The sequence below is a fragment of the Saimiri boliviensis genome, chromosome X, assembly GCF_048565385.1.
Source record: "Saimiri boliviensis isolate mSaiBol1 chromosome X, mSaiBol1.pri, whole genome shotgun sequence".
In the NCBI taxonomy this organism is placed as follows: domain Eukaryota; kingdom Metazoa; phylum Chordata; class Mammalia; order Primates; family Cebidae; genus Saimiri; species Saimiri boliviensis.
The window spans coordinates 83720839-83741947 of record NC_133470.1 but is presented as its reverse complement, the minus strand read 5'-3'; the positions used below and the strand labels follow the sequence as shown (position 1 = coordinate 83741947).

General features: G+C 38.0%; 1 protein-coding gene across 3 annotated transcripts in view; it reads right to left on the bottom strand.

The window, feature by feature from the left end:
- F8 (coagulation factor VIII) overlaps positions 1-21109 on the bottom strand; it is a 191145-nt gene that overhangs the window by 71730 nt on the left and 98306 nt on the right. For all 3 annotated transcript variants that reach the window (XM_003943925.4, XM_074391879.1, XM_074391880.1), the window contains exons 13-14: positions 18664-18873; positions 4952-8057 (exon numbers count right to left, since the gene is read on the bottom strand). In XM_003943925.4, coding sequence (XP_003943974.1) covers positions 4952-8057; positions 18664-18873 — 3316 coding nt within the window. The remainder of the gene's footprint in view (positions 1-4951; positions 8058-18663; positions 18874-21109) is intronic.

Here is a 21109-nt window from a genome sequence, read left to right as displayed (position 1 = left end):
AATTATAGCCAACAGGATCTGGTATGGTTTTGCCATATCCCCACCCAAATCTCATCTTGAATTCCCATGTGTTGGGGGAGGGACCTGGTGGGAGGTAATTGAATCATGGGGGCAGGTCTTTCCTGTGCTATTCTTGTGCTAGTGAATAAGTCTCATGAAAGCTGGATGGTTTTAAAAAGAGGAGTTCTCCACCAGGTGCTGTGGCTCATGCCTGTAATTCCAGCACTTTGGGAGGCTGAGGCAGGTGGATTACAAGGTCAGAAGTTTGAGACCAGCCTGGCCAATATGGTGAAACCCCATCTCTACTAAAAATACAAAAACTACTGGTGTGGTGGCACATACCTGTAGTCCCAGCTATTCAGGAGGCTGAGGCAGGAGAATCACTTGAACCTGGGAGGTGGAGGATGTACTGAGCCAAGATCATACCACTGATGCTAGCTTGGGTAACAGAGTGAGACTTGGTCTCAAAAAAAAAAAAAAAAAAAAAAAAAGAGGAATTTTCCTGCAGAAGCTCCTTCTCTTTGCCTGCTGCCATCCATGTAAGACATGACTTGTTCCTCCTTGCCTTCCACCATGATTGTGAGGCCTCCCCATCCACGTGATATTGTAAGTCCATAAAACCTCTTTCTTTTGTAAATTGTCCAGTCTCAAGTATATACCTTTATCAGCAGCCTGAGAACATACTGATACAATAAGTTGGTACCAGTAGAGTGGGGTGCTGCTGAAAAGATACCTGAAAATCTGAAAGTGACTTTGGAACTGGGTAACAGGCAGAGGTTGGAACAGTTTGTAGAGCCCAGAAGAAGACAGGAAAATGTGGGAAAGTTTGGAACTTCCTAGAGACTTGTTGAATGGCTTTGACCAAAATACTGATAACGATAATGACAATGAAATCCAGGCTGAGGTAGTCTCAGATAGAGATGAGGAACTTGTTAGGAAATGGAGCAATGGTAACTCTTGTTATGTTTTAGCAAAGAGGCTGGTGGCATTTTACCCCTGTCCTAGAGATTTGTGGAACTTCAAATTTGGAAGAGATGATTTAGGGTATGTGGTAGAAGAAATTTCTAAGCAGCAAAGTATTCACAATGTGACTTGGGTGCTGTTAAGGGCATTCAGTTTTATAAGGGAAGCAGAGGATAAAAGTTTGGAAAATTTGAAGCCTGACAATGCTATAGAAAAGAAAATCCCATTTTCTGAGGAGAAATTCAAGCCACCTGCAGAAATTTGCATGTCAGAGATCTTCACAGCAGCCCCTCCCATCACAAACCCAGAGGCCTGGAAGAAAAAAGTTTCATGGGCTAGGCCCAGGGTCCTTGTGCTGTATGCAACTTATGGACTTGGTACTCTGTGTCCCAGCCATTACAGCCACATGATGTTGAGCCTGCCAGTGCACAGAAGTCAAGAATTGGAGTTTGGGAACTTCTGCCTAGATATCAGAAGATGTATGAAATGCCTGGATGCCTAGGCAGAAGTTTGCTGTAGGGGTGGGCCCTCATGGAGAACCTCTGCTAGGGCAGTGCAGAAGGGAAATGTCAGCTCAGAGTGCTCACAGAGTCCCTATTGGGGCACCACCTAGTGAAGCCGTGAGAAGAAGGCCACTGTCCTCCAGACCCTAGAATGGTAGAGCCACTGAAAGCTTGAACTGGCTTTTGGAAAAGCCACAGATAACGCCAGCCCATGAAGGCAGCCAGGAGGGAGGCTGTACCCTGCAAAGCCACAGGGGTGGACCTACCCAAGACCATGGAAACCCACCCCTTGCATCAGCATGACCCAGATGCAAGACATGGAGTCAAAGAAGATCATTTTATTTATTTATTTATTTGTTTGTTTGTTTTTACTTTGAGATGGAGTCTCACACTGTCACCCTGGCTGGAGTGCAATGGCACAATCTCTGCTCACTGGAACTTCCGCCTTCTGGGTTCAAGTGATTCTCCTGCCTCAGCCTGCTGAGTAGCTGGGATTCCAGACATGAGTCACCACACGCAGCTAATTTTTTGTATTTTTAGTAGAGATGGGGTCTCACTATCTTGGTCAGACTGGTCTCGAACTCCTGACCTCGTGATCCACACTCCTCAGCCTCCCAAAGTGCTCAGATTACAGGTGTGAGCCACTGCACCTGGCCATTTTAGAGATTTAACATTTGACTGTCCCATAGAATACTGAACTTGCATGGGGCCTGTAGCCCTTTTGTTTTGGCCAATTTCTCCTATTTAGAATGGCTGTATTTACCCAATTCCTATACCTTATTGTATCTAGGAAGTAGCGAACTTGCTTTTTATTTTACATGCTTATAGGTGGAAAGGACTTGCCCTGTCTCAGAGATGTTGGACTGTGGACTTTTGAGTTAATACTGAAATGAGTTATGACTTTGGGGGACTGTTGGGAAGGCATGATTGGTTTTGAAATGTGAGGACATGAGATTTGGAAGGGGCCAGGGGCAGAATGATATTATTTGGCTCTGTCCCCACCCAAATCTCATCTTGAATTCCTGTGTGTTGTGGGAGGGACCTGATGGGAGGTAACTGAATTGTGGCAGCAGGTCCCTTCCTTGCTGTTCTCATGATAGTGAATAAGTCTCACGAGATCTGATGCTTTTAAAAAGAGGTGTTTCCCTGCACAAGCTCACTCTCTTTGCCTGCTGCCATCCATGTAAGACGTGACTTGTTCTTCCTTGCCTTCTGCCACGATTGTGAGGTGTCCCCAGCCATGTGGAACTGTGAGTCCATTAAACCTCTTTCTTTTGTAAATTGCCCAGTCTCAGGTATGTCTTTATCAGCAGTGTGAAAACAGACTAAAACAGGATCCTTTACAGATTAGATGTTAATGTAAGAGAAAAGAGTTGGAAAACTTCAAGGTCTTTGGACTGAATAACTGAAATAGGGAATAGTTTTACTTATTCATTTAGTTTTTTGAGACCAAGTCTCACTCTGTCACCCAGGCTGGAGTGCAGTGAGGCCATCTCAGCTCACTGCAACCTCCACCTCCCTGGTTCAGGGGATTCTTGTGCCTCAGCCTCCTGAGTAGCTGGGACTACAGTTGTGCACCACCATGACTGGCTAATTTTTGTATTTTTAATAGAGATGAAGTTTTGCCATGTTGCCCAGGCTGGTCTTGAACTGCTGGGCTCAACCAATCCACCTGCCTCAGCTTCCCCAGGTGCTGGGATTATAGGTGTGAGCCACCATGCCTGGCCAGGAATGGTTTTTGATTGCCATGGAGAAAGCTGGGCAATCAGCAGGTTTTGGGAAGGGGCAGGAATTAAGAGTGTAATTGTGTACATGTTAAGGTAGGGAGTTGATATGTAAATTTTGACTTGAGGAGAGAGATCTGAGAATATCTCCAGATATTCAACTGGAATTATCTGCAGACTGATAGTACTTAAAATCATGAGGCTAAACAATGTTGCCACAGAGTTAGAATAAATAGAATAAAGGAGAAGTTGGAGAACTAATGCCTGGATCACTCTAACTTTTAAAGATTAGGGAGATGAAGAAGGACTCACAAAGGTAACAAAGATTGGTAATGAGTTTAGTAGAAAAGTGAACAAAAGTGCTGTTAGAGAAACCAAGTAAGAACATGTATCAAGGATGGAGTAATCACCTATCAAATACTACTGAGAGTTCAACTAAGATGAGGACTGGGAATTCGTAATGTAAAGATCAACAATGACCTTGAAAATGTAGTTCTTATAAAATAATAGAGATAAAAGCTTCTTTGGAGTGGATTAAAGAGGAGAGAATGGCAGGAAAAGATGCAAAGGCTGCAAGCAGGGACAATTATTTTAAGATGGTCTCTGTAAAAATAGGGGGAAGAAATAATAGCATAACTGATGTTGATGAGATTCATCCAGTGGAGAGATAAATTGATGAGGTAAGAGCTAAAAGGAGAAATTGCTGGAGCAACGTTTCTTATGAAGGGAGAAGAGATGGGAATCAAGTACGAAACTGGAGATGTTGGCAGTAGGAGCACAGACATTCTATTTATTGTCATAAGTGTGAAGGCAGAGTATATGGGTACAGATGTCAGTAAATGTGATGTTGAGAGTCTGTGGAGGTTCATTGCACAGCATCAGTTAAGAGAGAACATGGGCATTGGCAAATGGAAAAAAGGTGTTTGAGATTTAAGGAAAAGACAGAAAATCTAAGAGTGAGGTCCAGGAGAATGAGAAAGTCAGTAGACAAGGGATACTTTCTCGAGCTAGAAAGCAAGGTGGGAAAGTGACAAGTCATTTTTGTCCCTTCTTGTTCCTCAAACATGCTAAACTTTTTCCATTCTCAGGGCCTTTGCATTTTCTGATTCCTGTCTGGAAATGTCTTCTCTCAGAGCTCCATCAGCTGGCCTCTTATCATCATTTGGGTATCAAGTCCTCAAAGATTATTTCTCTGACCACCACAGCTAATGTAACACTCTACCATATTACTCTATCATATTATTGTCTCTACCATATTATTCGATTCCACCTTCTGAATCATACCATTGACATTACCTTATTTAGTTCTGTACTAACTCATCTCTTGCTCTTTCCAATAGAATATAAGCTCCTACTATGTGGCACTCCAATGTGCTACTTGACTGCTCAACTTCCCTCTACTCCCCTGATCATAAAATTATCCTGCTTTGCCCTCTGGATCCACAGTATCATGAAAACCAGTCTTCAACCTCTTTGCCATGAACTCACTTCTTGCCACCTCTCTTAAAGTTCTCTGATGAGACTAAGGTTTTCCCTCCAGCTCATAAGGTTGATAGGTGAGGCTGACTTTCTTCCTGCTCCCCACTGCTCTTTCTTGACCCTGATTCCTCTACCCTCTTGTAAACCTCTCTTGTCTCTATCTCACCAGAGTAAGAGTTTCAAGCCACCTTGATTTTTCATTCTCTCTCATTGTTGGTGTCATCATCTGGTAAAGTCAAATGTCACAAGAGCAGAGCAAAAGAGTAACCAATGAATTCATACCTGTTTCTTAGAACATGCAGGGAGCTACTCATTCCATAATCCCAGAGCCGCTCCACTGCAGCAATAAAATAGTGTCGTGTTTTCTTTTGAAAGTTGCGGGGGCTCTGATTTTCATCCTCACCATAAATGTCAAAATCTTCCTTCTTCATTTCAATTGAGATGGTATCATCATAGTCAATTTCCTCTTGATCTGACTGAAGAGTAGTAAGCATTATTTCCCTTTGATGGCGTTTCAAGACTGGCGGGTTTTGAGAGCACAGCCTTTCAGTCTCATTTTGCTTTGCCCAGGTGACTTCTATTTGGGGCTTATTTTGCCCCTCATTTATTGCTGCTATTGCATGATTGCTTTCACAAGGGTTCAGGGACAAAATGGTATCCTTTTTCTTAAAAGCAGTGTTTTCTGGTGACTTCTCTTGGGTTTTCCACTCTTCTTTTGATATTTGAGTACCATAGTAGTTATCCGAAGCAAGAGGACGCAATAACTTGGAGGGAGTCTTTGCAGAGCTTTCTGTTCCTCCTCTGAGAAAGGGAATTTTTCCAGGTCTGTTTGCTTCATTCCACTGAATCACTCCTTCTGTTTCCTGAAGAAGCCTCCCTTCCACGAGATCTAGATGGCCAGGAGACCTATTAGTAGTTTCTGTAGGCAAAAGGTCCTTCTGATAAATGTGAACTTTTGGAAGCAATTCAACTTTGTCAGATGTTTTGGGCAAGCCTGGTTTCAAGAGAATAGTGTTCTCAAGTTTCTCGTACATGACTGAATTTGTGGCACTTGTCCCCAGGGAGCCAACCTCTCTTTGATTACCAATCATCTCCAAGGTTAGAATGGCTAAAGAGAGGTTATTTTCTTTGGCTCCTTGTAAGAAACGACTGCTTTCTTGGACCCCAGAATTTTTCTTTCTATAAGATGGTGCTAGAAGATGAGAAGAGTTGTTTTGGAATGGGACCCTGGTCAGATCTATAGGACTAATAGATGGAAATAATGATACCTTTGCAATGGGTAATGGAGATCTATTTGCCTGAGTGATGCTATGATTCCTCGTAAGACAATCTGATAAGGGAGACTGAGTAATGGCCCCTTTGTCCTTTTCATTGACGTCTATCTTTTTGAGTGTGCTCAGGGTCAAATGTTTCATGTTTTCAGACCATCGGGTTGAGGTGTCATCCACAATTAGCCTCTTTTCAAGTTCTGTTTCTTCTACTGGGAGTCTCAATTGTTCCAAAGCTCTCTTACCACGTTGAGTGACAATATTCTGCTGGCTTGGATTAGGAGATAGCCTTGTGGTGTGTGGAGATTTCTCTACCATTTGCTTGGTTTGATTTCCCAAGCCTTCCAAGTTTTCTTCCTCTCCTTTTTTTGACAAATGAGTCTTGTGTTTCTTTGTTCTATTTGTTGAATCATTTAATGACCTAAAATCTTGAAGTACTGGAGCATATGCTCCCTCATATGAACCTTCTACATGTTGTCTAGTGCTCAGTAAGAAAAGGTTCTTCATGAAATTCTTAGTGCCAGTCACCGTATGCATCTGAGGCAAAACTACATCCTCTTGGATTAATGTTTCCTTCCTTTCTATTTCTTCCTGAATATTTTTTTCTTGATTGTGTGTATTATTTTCATGTAAATTATCCAAGTTAGTAAGAAATAGGTTTCTGCTGCTTGGAAAAATCATCTCTTTGAGTCCTGTGTCCTTTGTAAATTCGTCCTTTCCTACTACCACTTCATTTTTCTCAGACAAAAAATTCTGACTTTCCACAGATTTTTCTGGCCCTAGGGATACTAATTGCTTTGGACTAGGGCCTTGCCCAGAGTTCAGTGAGTTATTTCCATGACTTCTTTGTATCCAATTTGCTGATTCTGACAAGAATAGCATTTTAAAGAATGACATATTTGGATTTTCTGCATCTGGTGGCATGGGGCCCTCTTTTTTTTGGTGGACCATTTCCATGTTTTTTGATGAAGTAGTTTTATTTGACATATGATTTAGCCTCAAAGCTGTAGTATTTTTGTCTGTAAGCATTCTGTCATGAGTCAAATGTGTCACTTTTTGAAACTCAGTATCACTTTCTAATATATTTTGCCAGACTGATGTACTATTCTCAATTAATAATGTTGGGCCATCAGTGTGAGTCTTTCTATTAGTTGCTGAATTATTGGAAGATTCTTTTGTCTTTAACAAAGAGATACTAACTTTGAATGAGGTATTATCTTTAGTCAACAAAGCAGGTCCATGGGCTCTTTTCTCTTTTGATAACCTACCAGTCTCTGTTGATGATACATTTTTTCCCAATGAGCTTTCTTGGCCATCCATTAAACCTGATTCTAACAACTTTGAATCATTACTTTCTTCACTCAAGCTCACAGATACACCAGACTCAATAACGGGAGATGACTTTTTGCCAAATAGAGTGGTGTCTAATTGACTATCAGAATGAACTGGCATATTTTGGGATCCTAAGGAACTTGTATTATCAATACTTACTGCCAAATTGTCTGATGGAATTGTTGAAGTCGGATTATTTGATGAACTAGAAATTTTAAAATCAAGTTTCTTCAACTCTGTTGCCATAGTTTTCCCTAGTTTCTCATTTAATCTTAATTGGAGGGCTGGCTCTGGGGTAAATACCATGTCCCCACTGTGATGGAGCTGTGGCCTGAGGTGTGTCATTTCAGATGGGCTGTCATTACTGTCTATTGCTCCAGGTGATGGATCATCAGAAAAAGTCTCATATTTGGCTTCTTGGAGATCAGGTAAGGATAGCCCATGTGGAGTAGGACTTTGTCGCAAAAGCATCAGCAAATCAATAGAGGAGACATTTTGTATTTTAGGCATATGTGTTCTATGTCCAAACCAAGGGTCAGTCTTCTCTATGTCATTTTCTGGAATTGTGGTGGCATTAAATTGCTTTTGCCTAGTGCTAGGGTGTCTTGAATTCTGGGAGAAGCTTCTTGGTTCAATGCCATTGTTTTCACTCAGCAAGTATGTTGAAATATCTTCATAAGTGTCCTCATAATAATCACCAGTGTTCTTGTCACAACTAGAAACCTTCAGTAAGGCGGTCATGCCTCTGTTCCGAAAGTCTGAGTTGTGGCACCCCAGAATCCATAGGCCTAGATATGAGGAAGAATAAGACTCTGGGTTACTCATAATAAAAATTCTAAGAAAGTTCTGTTAGAGGTTCTCTCCCGTTCCCAGATAAATGAAAAAATACTAGTCAGTATTATTATATCACAGGTCATTGGGTTAAATCCCTGGCATATGTAATATAAAAGTGGTTTTTGCATTGCTGCTGTTGTGCTATGCCTGTTTGTGACCATAAGAAAAGACTGTGATATGGCTAGCAATGTGCAGAAAGCAGAAACTGCACCCCTACCTGTCACTTTACACTAAAATTAATTCCAGATGGATCAAAGATTTAAACATAAAACTGAACACCATAAAAACACTAGAAGAAAATGTAGGCAAAACCATCCAGGACATAGACATAGGCAAGGACTTCATGACTAAAACACCAAAAGCAATGGCAATAAAAGCCAAGATAGACAAATGGGATCTAATTAAAATCCAGAGCTTCTGTACAGCAAAAGAAACCATCATTAGAGTGAATTGGCAACTAACAGAATGGGAAAAAATTTCTGCAGTCTACCCATCTGACAAGGGGTTAATATCCAGAATCTACAAGGAACTAAAACAGATATACAAGAAAAAAACCAACAACCCCATTCAAAAGTGGGCAAAGGATGTGAACAGACACTTTTCAAAAGAAGACATATATGAAGCCAACAAACGTATGAAAAAATGCTCATCATCACTAGTCATTAGAGAAATGCAAATCGAAACCACACTAAGATATCATCTCACACCAGTTCGAATGGCGATCATTAAAAAATCTGGAGACAACAGATGCTGGAGAGGATGTGGAGAAATAGGAAGGCTTTTACACTGTTGGTGGGAGTGTAAATTAGTTCAACCATTGTGGAAGACAGTGTGGCAATTTCTCAAGGATCTAGAAATAGAAATTCCATTTGACCCAGCAATCCCATTACTGGGTATATCCAAAGAACTATAAATTGTTCTACTATAAAGACACATGCACATGAATGTTCTTTGCAGCCCTGTGTACAATAGCAAAGACCTGGAACCGACCCAAATGCCCATCAATGATAGACTGGACAAAGAAAATGTGATACATATACACCATGGAATACTACACAGCCATAAAAAACATTGACTTTGTGTCCCTTGTAGGGACTTGGATGAACCTGGAAACCATCATTCTCAGCAAACTGACCCAAGAACAGAAAGCCAAACACCGTATGTTCTCACTCATAGGTGGGTGTCGAACAGTGAGAACACATGGACTCAGGGAAAGGAACATCACACACTGGGAGCAGTTGTGGGGGTAGGGGAGAGACAATGGGGAGTGGGGAGGGTGAAGAGGGATAACATGGGGAGAAATGCCAGATATAGTATACACCTAAAGTAAAATAAATAAATAATAATAAAAAAAGACAAGACTGTGATAAAAATGAATAGATATTGGGATTAAAATGGGGAAATACAATTAATATACACAATAGTGGAGGGTCTTAATAATCACAGAGAACTCTCTGAAGGTGACAGTGATTTAATTCAAGAAAGTATTTATATTAGCTGGATGTTATTGCTATATCACACAGTGGCACAGGTTCCTCTTGAACCCATCAGATTGCCCGGATTCAAATCCCAGTTTTACCATTTGCCAGCTGTGTGACTCTGAGAAAGTCACTTAAGCTTTCTGAATAATAGATTTCTAATTTGCAAATAAGGCTGATAGTATCTACCCCCTGAGATAGTACACTGAAATCACATAACACAATACCTAGCATCCACAGTCACCCATTTGCAGAATAAGTAAGCACAAGGAAAGAGCATTTAGGTCTAGGATCCACCTAATATAAAATTCTACCATGGTGCTAGCAATATTAATTTCTACCATGATCAAGATTACCTGAGTGAAGGAATGTGATAAATGATAATATGCTAATTCCATGGTGATAAAGTAGATGCACAAATGTAAGAGACAAGATACAACTTTACCAAGCTACACATTGGGTACCTCAATGGCCTTATAATTTCACATAGTCTCTGCAGGAAAGATCTTAATTTTATCTAGCTTCTCCTCAAGGGACGCTGCTCCCAAAAGCCCTGTGAATGGTTACATTCTATGTGTAGCCGAATTATCAATCAAGTGGGAAAGGAGAATAAAAACATTTTCTAACATACAAGGGCTCAGAAAATCTACCTCAAATGTAACCATTCTTAAGAAGTGATTATAGGATGCTTGCCACCAAAATAAAGGAGTATATCAAACAAGAGTAAGACATGGTATCCAAGAACCTGGCACCTATCCTGAGAGAGGGTAAATAAAAATCCCAAGTTGATAACTGAGCCTCAGGCCTAGAGAGAACCAGCTCAGACTGGAGCAGGAGGATGCATGCCTCCAGGAGGTCAATCTGTAAGCAAAAAGGAATATATTTTATGATGGAACTCCTAAAAAAAAAGAAGATAATTCAAAGGAAGACATTTTAAGAAAAACAGGAAAACAATTAGAGATTCTGGTTAAGCTAGCTACAAAAATTGACTTTTATTTACCCTTCCCTCTGAGAGGTATTAGGAATGATGATCAAGTTGGAGTTTAGTTTTATCGATTTGGTTGCAATTTTGTAATGAAAATATCTTTTTGTGACCAACAGTAAATTTAAAACATTATAATTAATTTATAAATCTCAATTCAAGAGCTTAAAGAAGAGTTGGTTGTTTGATGAAAAAGTCAATAAAATAAATAACCAAACAAAAATTAAGAAATTTCACATATACAAAATTTGAAATAAGAAAAGAGTCATAATTATAGACACAACAAAAATGAAAATACTTATAATTCCCTTGGAGACACCTCAGCTGTCAATCTCCTCCTCCAGCTTCTTACACAGCTATAAGCTACATGGCCAAGTTTGGGGTCTAGTCAGCACTACAAATATATACATCAGTCTCCTGCCTCTGTAATCAAACCAAGGCTTTCAGTGAACTAATTAATTATGTAAGCTATTATCCAATCTTGGAACTAGTTACTACCAAAGTAACTCAGAGCCAAGTTGATCACATCCTGCACAGACAGTAAATGAAGTAAGAGGAAAGAGGCCATCATAGAAGACATATAAAAGCCCAGCAGAAACTAGATATTGGACTGGGGTTCGTTTATCTTAACCTTTTGTCTAGCTGTTGAATTGAGAAGGGAATTCAACATCAATTAAGTGGACACAGAGTTAGGATAAGAACAAGTCACTTATCCTCTCTGCTAGCAAACCTTGATTAGAACATATTTGTACCTTGTTTAAGGACAAACTGGCAATCTATAAAGATACAGAACAGGAAGAAGGAAACAGAAGTCAGGAAACTCAGAGGCAATACCCACTTCTGAAAGTAATCCACTGCAGATTCTGGAGGAAAAGTAAGAACAAATATCTTGCAATACTAAAACACAAGAAGCTATGTCTTTTTTTTTTTTTTTTTTTTTTTTTGAGACGGAGTTTCACTCTTGTTACCCAGGCTGGAGTGCAGTGGCGCGATCTCTGCTCACCACAACCTCCGCCTCCCTGGTTCAGACAATTCTCCTGCCTCAGCCTCCTGAGTAGCTGGGATTACAGGCACGCGCCACCATGCCCAGCTAATTTTTTGTATTTTTAGTAGAGACAGGGTTTCACCACGTTGACCAGGATGGCCTTGATCTCTTGACCTCGTGATCCACCCACCTCGGCCTCCCAAAGTGCTGGGATTACAGGCTTGAGCCACCGCGCCTGGCCGAAGCTATGTCTTTATGGTTTTAAATTATGGAAGACACATTAACAAGCAAAAAAAATTTTTTTAAATGCGCATAGGACATGAACCAACACTTCTCAAAGAAGATATGCATGTGGCTCAACATCACTAATCATTTAAGAAATGCAAATGAAAACTACAATTAGATATCATCTCACACCAGTCAGAATGCCTGATACTACAACGTCAAAAAATAACAGATGCTGATGAGGTTTTGGAGAAAAGGGAACACTTATACACTGCTGGTGGGAATATAAATTAATTCAGCCACTGTGGGAGACAGTGTGGAGATTTCTCAGATAACTTAAAAGAGAACTACCATTTGACCGAGCAATCTCATTACTGGTTATAAGCCCAGAGGAATATAAATCATTCTACCATAAAGACACATGCATGTATATGTTCATTACAGCACTATTCACCCTACTAGCAAAGACATGGATTCAACCTAAATTCCCATCAATGGTGAACTACATATATTGTGACATATATATTCCATGGAATATTACACAGCCACAAAAAATAAGATCATGTTCTTTACGAAACATGGATGGAGTTGGAGACCATTATCCTAAGTGAATTAATGCAGAAACAGAAAACCAAATACTGCATGATCTCACTTATAAGTGAGTGCTAAACATTGAGTACACATGGACACAAAGAAGAGAATAATAAACACTGGGGCCTCCTTGAGGTTTGAGGGGTGAGGGTGAAAAAACTACCTATTGGATACTATGCTTATTAACTGGGTGACAAAAATCTGTACACCAAAACCCCACAAAACGCAATTTACCCATGTATCAAACCTGCACATGTACCCCCTGAAGCTAAAATAAAGTTAGAAAGAAAAAAAGAGAAAGAATGACAGAATTTTCCAAACCTAGAGAAAGATATGTATATCCAGGCACAAGAAGTTCAAAGAACACCAAGAAGATTCAATAAGACTACCTCAAGGCATATAATAATGAAATCTTAAAGGTCAAAAAATGTGTTTAAAGGCAGCAAGGAAAAGAAGCAAATAACTCATAAAGAAACTCCAGTATGTCTAGCACCAGACATAATAACAGAAACCTTATAGGCCAGGGGATAAATTGAATGACCTGTTTAAAATGCTGAAGGGAAAAGACTCCCAAACTAGAATATTATGTCCAGAAAAGTAATTCTTCAAACATTAAGGAGAAATAAAGACTTTTCCAGGCAAATAAAACCTAAGGGGTTTTGTCAACACTGGACCTATCTTTTAAGAAATGGAGTTCTTTAATCTGAAAGAAAAGGATGGTAAAGAGCAAGAGGAAATGATTTACAGGCACAAAACTCACTGGAAATAGTAAATACACAGATAAATGCAGAATATGCTAGCACTGTAACTGCAGTATGTAAAATACTCTTATCTTCAGTATGAAGACTATAAGAAAAGCCTAATAAAAATAAGAGTAACTATAATACAAAAATTTGTTAAGAGATAGACAATGTAAAAAGGCATAAATTAAAACAACAAAAAGTCAAAAAGAGGCAGGCGATGGACTTCAAAAGAAAGTTTTTAGTTTTCTCTTTGCTTTTTTTTCTTTGAATTGCAATCAGAGTTGTCATCAGTTTAAAATAGTTGGTTATAAAATGTTACAAGCCTCATGATAACTACCAAGCAGAAACCTCTAATAGATACGCACACACACAAAAATAAGAGATTAAAACATATTACCAGAGAAAATCACTTTTCTTTTTTCTTTTTTTTAAATTGCATTTTAGGTTTTGGGGTACATGTGAAGAACATGCAAGATTGTTGCATAGGTACACACATGGCAGTGTGGTTTTCTGCCTTCCGTCCCCTTGCCTGTATCTGTCATTTCTCCCCATGCTATCCCTTCCCACCTCCCCACCCACCGTTCCTCCCCCATTTCCCCCCAGTGGACCCCAGTGTGTAGTGCTCCCCTCCCTGTGTCCATGTGTTCTCATTGTTCAACACCCACCTATGAGTGAGAACATTCGGTGTTTGAGAGAAAATCACTTTTATACAAAGACAAACAGGAAAGGAAGAAGAGAGGACTAGCAAAATAACCACAAATCAAATAACCAAATGGCAGTAGTAACTGCTTACTTAACAACAGTAACATTGAGCATAAATGAACTAAATTCTTGAATGAAAAGACATAGAGTGGCTGAATGTGTGAAAACAAGATTCAACCATGTGCTGCCTGCAAGAAACTCACTTTACCTTAGAAAGAAACACAGACTGGAAATGAAGGCATGGAAAAAGAATTCCATGCGAATAGAAACAAAAAAGCAGGAGTAGCTATATCAGCTAAAATAGACTGCAATTCAAAAACAGGAAAAACAGACAAAGAAGGTCATTACATAATGATAAAGGAGTCAATTCAGCAAAAGGATATAATAATTCTAAATGTATATGCACCTAACACTGGGGCACTGAGATACATAAAGCAATTATTATTAGAGCTAAAACGAGAAATAGACTCCATTACAATAATTGGGCATTTCAATATCCCACTTCCAGCACTAGAGAGATTACTAGATAAAAAATCAACAAAAAATATCACACTTAATATGCACTGCAGACCAAATGGACCTAATAGACATTTACAAAATATTTCATCCAACGACCACAGAATACGTTTTTTTCTCCTCAGCCTATGGAACATTCTCAATGACAGATCACATATTAGGCCACAAAACAATTAAAAATATTCCCCCAAAATGAAATCATATCCAGTATCTTTACTGATCTCAATGGGATAAAACTGGAAATCAATAATGAGAGGAACTTTGGAAACTATATGAATACATGGAAATTAAATAACATGCTTCTGAATGACACTGGGTAAATGAAGAAATTAGGAAGAAAATTTAAATTTTTAAAAACAAATGAAAGTGGAAATACAACATACCAAAACCTATGAAGCAGGACTAAAGCCAAATTTGTAACAATAAATGCCTACATCAAAAAACTAGAAAGTCCTCAAATAAACAACATAATGATGCATTTTAAAGAACTCAAAAAACAAGATCAAACCAAATTCATAACTAGAAGAAGGAAAGAAATAATAAAAATGAGAGCAGAAATAAATGAAATTGAAACTAAAATAAGTTAAAAAGATCGATGAAATGAAAAGTTGGTTTTTAGAAAAGATAAACAAAATTGAGAAACCTCTAGTCAGACTAAGAAAAGGAAAAAGTAAGACAGAAATAATTAAAATCATAGACAAAAAAGTAGACGTTACAACTGATACCATGGAAATTCAAAGGATTATTAGAAACGACTATGAGAAAATATACGTCAATAAATTGGAAAATATAGAAGAAATGAATAAATTCCTATACATATACAATTTAACAAGATCAAACATAAGAAATATAAACTTTGGGCCAGGTGCAATGGCTCATGCCTGTAATCCCAGCACTTTGGGAGGCCAAGGTGGGCAGATCACTTGAGGCCAGGAGTTTGAGACCAGCCTGGCCATCATGGCAAAATCCCGTCTCTACTAAAAATTCAAAAATTAGCCAGGTGTGGTGGCACACACCTGTAATCCCAGCTACTTGGGAAGCTGAGGCACAAGAATAACTTGAACCTGGGAGGTGGAGGTTGCAGGGAGCCGAGATCGATCACACTCCAGCCTGGACGACAGAATGAGACTCTGCCTCAAAAATCAAAAGAAAGAAAGAAAGAAATATAAAACTTGAATAGATTAATAACAAGTGATAAGAAAGAAATAGTAATAAAAAGTCTCTCAACAAAGAGAAGCCCAGGACCTGATGGCTTCATTGCTGAATTCCACCAAACATTTTTCTTAAAAAAAGAACTAATACCAACTATCCACAAGCTATCCAAAAAAAACAAGGAGTGTATACTTTCAGACTCATTCCAAAGGCCAGTATTACCCTGAAATCAAACCAGACACACACACGCACACACATACACACACACACACGTGCACGTGAGTGCACACACACACACACACACACACACACACACACACAGAAACTACAGGCCAATATCTCTGATGAACATTGATGCAAAAATCCTCAGCAAAATACTAGCAAATGCCATTCAACAACACAGTAAAAGATCATTCATCATGATCAAGGGGAATTCATCCCAGGGATGCAAGGATGTTCAAAATATGGAAATGAATCAATGTGACACATTATATCAACAGAATGAAGGACAAAAACACATGATCATTTCAATTGCTGCCAAAAAATATTAAATTCAACATCCCTTCATGATAAAACTCTCAACAAACTGGATATAGAAAGCATACCTCAAAACAATAAAGGCCATATATGACAAACCATGGCTAATATTATACTGAATGTGGAAAACTGAAAACCTTTCCTCTAAGATCTGGAACACTATAAGGACACCCACTTTCACCAATTCTATTAAATGTAGTCCTGGAAGTCCAAGCCAGAACAAGTAAGCAAGAGAAAGAAATAAAGGGTCTCCAAACTGGAAAGGAAAAAGTCAAATTCTCCTTGTTTATAGATGACATAATCTTATATTTTGAAAAAAACTAAAGACTCCACCAAAAAACTATTAAAACTGATAAACAAATTCAGTAAAGTTGCAGGATACAAAATCAACATGCAAAAATCAGTAGCATTTCTATATACCAAGAGTTAATGACCTGAAAAAGAAATTTTAAAAAATCATTTACAATAGCTACAATAAAAATAAATTAAATATCTAGGAATAAATTTAACCAAAGAGCTGAGATATTTCTATAATGAAAACTAAAATACTGATAAAGGGAATTGAAGAAGACATAGAAAAAATGAAAAGGTATCTATCCTATGTTCACGGGCTGAAAAAACAAATATTGTTAAAATATCTATGCTACCAGATATAATGTAATACCTATCCAAATACCAATGAAGTTATTCACAAAAATAGAAAAAAAAATCTTAAAATTTGTATGGAATAACAAAAGATTCCAAACAGCCAAAGCAGTTCTGAGCAAAAAGAACAAAGCTGGAAGCATGACACTACTTGACCTCAAACTATACCACAAAGCTGTGGTAACTAAAACAGCGTGGCACTGGCATAAAACCAGAAACATATGCCAGTGTAACACAACAGAGAACTCAGAAATAAATCCATGCATTTATAGCCAACTCATTTTTGACAAAATTCTCAAGAACATGCACTGGTGAACGAATAGCCTCTTCAATAAATGGTGTGGGAAAACTGGATATGCACATGCAGAAGAATGAAAGTAGACCCCTATCTCTCACTATATACAAAAATCAAATCAAAATGGATTAGAGACTTAAATATGAAACTTGAAAGTATAAAACTACTGGAAGAAAACATTGGGGGAATGCTCCAGGACATTGGTCTGGAAAAGATTTTGCTGGTAAGACCTCAAAAGCACAAGTGACTAAAGCAAAAAATAGACAAATGGGATTATATCAAGCCATAAATCTTCTGCACAGCAAAGGAAGCAATTAACAAAGTGAAGAGACAATCTATTGAATGCAATGAAGTATTTGCAAACTATACAACTGAGTGGGTATTAATAGCCAGAATTATAAGAAACTTATTACCAAAATAAAAAAAGAATCCTATTAAAAATGGACAAATATCTGAATAGATATTTCTCAAAAGAAGACAAACAAATGGCCAACAGGTATATGAAAAACTGCTCAACATGACTAATTACGAGAGAAATGCAAACCAAAAGCACAATGAGATATTTCACTCCAGTTAAATGGCTTTTATCAAAAAGACACACACAAAAAAAATGAATGCTGGTGAGGATGTGGCAAAAGGGGAATGCTCGTATACTGTTGGTGGGAGTGTAAATTAGTACAGATACTATGGAAAAGAGTAAGGAGGTTCCCCAAAAAGCTAAAAATAAAACTACCATGTGATCCAGCAATCCCACTGCTGGATATATGTCCAAAGAGAGGAAATTGATGTATCAAAGAGATAACTGTACACCAGTTTATTACAGCAACATTCACAATAGTTAGGATATAAAATTAACCTAAGTATACATCAACAGATGAATGAATAAAGACAGTGTGGTATATATACACAATAGAATATTACTTAGTCATTAAAAAGAATGAAATCCCATCATTTGTGGCAACATGGATGAACCTGGACATCATTATGTTAAGTGAAATAAGCCAGGCATAAAAGACAAATATCACATGTTTTCACTTACATGTGAGAGCTTACAAAATGGATCTCACAGAGACAGAGAGTAGAATAGTGCTTAACAGAATTTGGGAAGGGTATGGGGGATTCAGTGGAATGAAGAGAGGTTGAGTAATAGGTATAAAATTACACTTAAATAGAAGGGGTGAGTTGCAGTGCTCAATATGACAGTAGGGCGACTATACTTAACAATAATATATTGTGTAATTCAAACTAACTAGAAGAGTGGAATTGAAATGTTCCTAACACAAGTGATAAGTTTTTGAGGTGATAAATATCCCAGTTACCCTAATTTGATCATTACACATTGTATGCTTATATGAAAATATCACATGTACCCCCTAGATATGCACAATTATGTATCCATAAAAACTGTAAAAATTGGCCTTTGGCATGTGAAGACACTTTTAGAGCAAAGACTTTTAAGTTTTAAGTTAAATAATTGAGTTGGTGCTGTCGTTAAAATGCCTATACTGCATGATCTGCACAGGTACCCCAGAACTTTAAGCATAATAATAAAAATAAATAAATAAATACCCCAAAAACTGCCTTGCAATTGCCAAAATCACTTGAACCATTTCATATGTGCCCAAATGGGAGCTAGTGGGCAAAAGAGCATATGAATGGCTAGTGAAGCATTCACAGCTGTTGGTAAAAAAATAATGTACGTAACTAACCTGGGTTTTCCATTGACATGAAAACCGTTTCTCCTGAGAATGGGAATAGGGTAAGTGTGTCTTCATAGACCATTTTGTGTTTGAAGGTATATCCAGAGAAGAAGACAGAAAGGAAGTCAGTCTGTGCTCCAATGCTTAGAATGTACCAGTATGCCACCTCATGCAAGCAAACCGACAACTGCAAACTATCAAAAACATAGCCATTGATGCCTGCAAAAACAAGAGGAAAAAGAGGTTAGTCATATCACAGATTTAGTATTTTGGATTGTGATTGCTGTGATACAATTAGGAATTATTGTATGTTATGCCCATTATCTTATTCCCAGGAAGAGATATCATATACTCCAAAAAAGCAGATTGTTAATAATCATCTGGGTTCCAATCCCAATGTGAGGAGAAAGTCATAAACCTCATGATAAAGATTAATCTGGATGTTATATGGGAGGCAGTTTGATGAAGAACAGGATGTTTGCATGGTCTCAAAGTATATCCCTTCAAACTGTTTATTAGTTGCAAGGGAGAAAATAGTAACTATACAGAGGAGAAACCAGAAGAAGAAAAAAAACCTGAGTGCTTCAAGTTACCATCTGATCAAGGTCCAGATTCAAGGAAGTGAAAGAAGCAGGACAAGTAGTTACTGCAGGGAATAAATGCTGTAAATGACAGCATTGGTTGATACAACTGGAATACCAGCTATAAATAACATAAATATATTTTATCAACTTGAAGTGTCTGTCATTTCATAACATCAAGCTGGTCGTGTAAAAGAATATCTTTATTCACAGGAAATGTATACTAAAGTGTTGAAAGGTAAAGGGGTGTGATGTCTGCAACCCATTTTCAAGTAGAAAAGTAACAAAAGTGTGTATATAAAGAAAATAATATCAAAAACAAAATTGCAAAATGTTAAACATTGGTGAATCTGGGCAAAGGGTATATGCAAGTTCCCTGTATTATTCTTGTAATTTTCTGTATATTTTAAGTTATTTCAAACCAAAAAGAGTTAAGCAAAAGTAACATTGACTTTCCTCTATAAAGGGAATTGTTTATGAAACCCTCTTCCACACATCTATTCATCCATCCATTCAATAAACACTTGTCCACTCTGTTACTAGGTACTGTTTAAGATGGTTGCCCACAAACCACTAAGCAATACTCAGACATTGGCTTAGTATAACTAATTAATAATTGAAGTTTTTTTCCTGTACAGCCTTAAGAGATATTATAAAGCTATTATAATTAAAAATCCAGTCTTAATGCAGAATAGATAAATATATCAAACAGAATATAGAATCCAGAAAATGACAAGATGTAAGTGGAAACTTAACATATAATAAAGGCAGCATCTCCAACCATTACAGGGAAAAATGAGCTATTTGGTAAATGATAATAGAAAATATGACTATCCACTTGCAAAAACAGATTCTACTTCATTTCACATAACTAATAAAAGTAAACTCCTGTTAAATTAATTTGAATTTGTCCTAAAGATACCTCTGCACTTGAGTCCTTGTGAGGTTTAGAGACAGCTTAATTGATTACAGTTTGACACTTTGCCTTATTTGAAGCTGTTGGTTGCATGCAGTTGATGAAAGTTCAACAAACAGCTCAGTCTCAGCCGATTATAGTTGCTGAACTTCCATCAAAGTGTCAAACTGTAATCAATTAAGCTGTCTCTAAACCTCACTTCCATTTTCTATCCAGACTATGTTGCTGGCTGCTGTTCTGTATTTGATTCTGAGGGCTATCTGATTCTAGAATCATGAATAAAAGGCAATTATAATCTTTAAAGTACATTTGTTGTATTTTTGTCTTTTGACATGCCACATGGATTAAATAATTATGTCTTTTGTGAAATATGTACACACTACTTTTGGCTACTGTATTAGTCCACTAGGGCTGCTATAACAGTATACCACAGAGACTGGGTGGATTAAATAACAGGAATGTGTTTTCTCACAGTTTTGAACACTAAAATTCCAAGATCAAGGTGTTGGCAGGTTTGGTTTTTACTGAAGCCTCTCTCAGGCTATAACACATATATACTAGATGTGGATTTCCTGAGTCAATAGGGTATGCATATGTTTGGCTTTAGATACTCCCAAAATAAGTGCACAAATTTCTATCCTAACCAGAAATGTATGAGAGTTCTGGATACTCCACGTCTTTACCAATACTTGGTATGGACAATCTTTTTAATTTTAGACATTCTGGTTTATCTCATTGGTGTTTTTTTCTTTCTTTCTTTCTTTTTTTTTTTTTTTTTTTTTTTTTTTGAGATGAAGTCTCGCTCTGTTGCCCAGGCTCAAGTGCAGTGGAATGATTTCGGCTCAACTGCAACCTCCACCTCCTGGTTCAAGTGATTTCTCTGCCTCAGCCTCCTGAGTAGCTGGGACTGTAGGTGCATGCCACCATGCCTGGCTAACTTTTTGTATTTTTAGTAGAG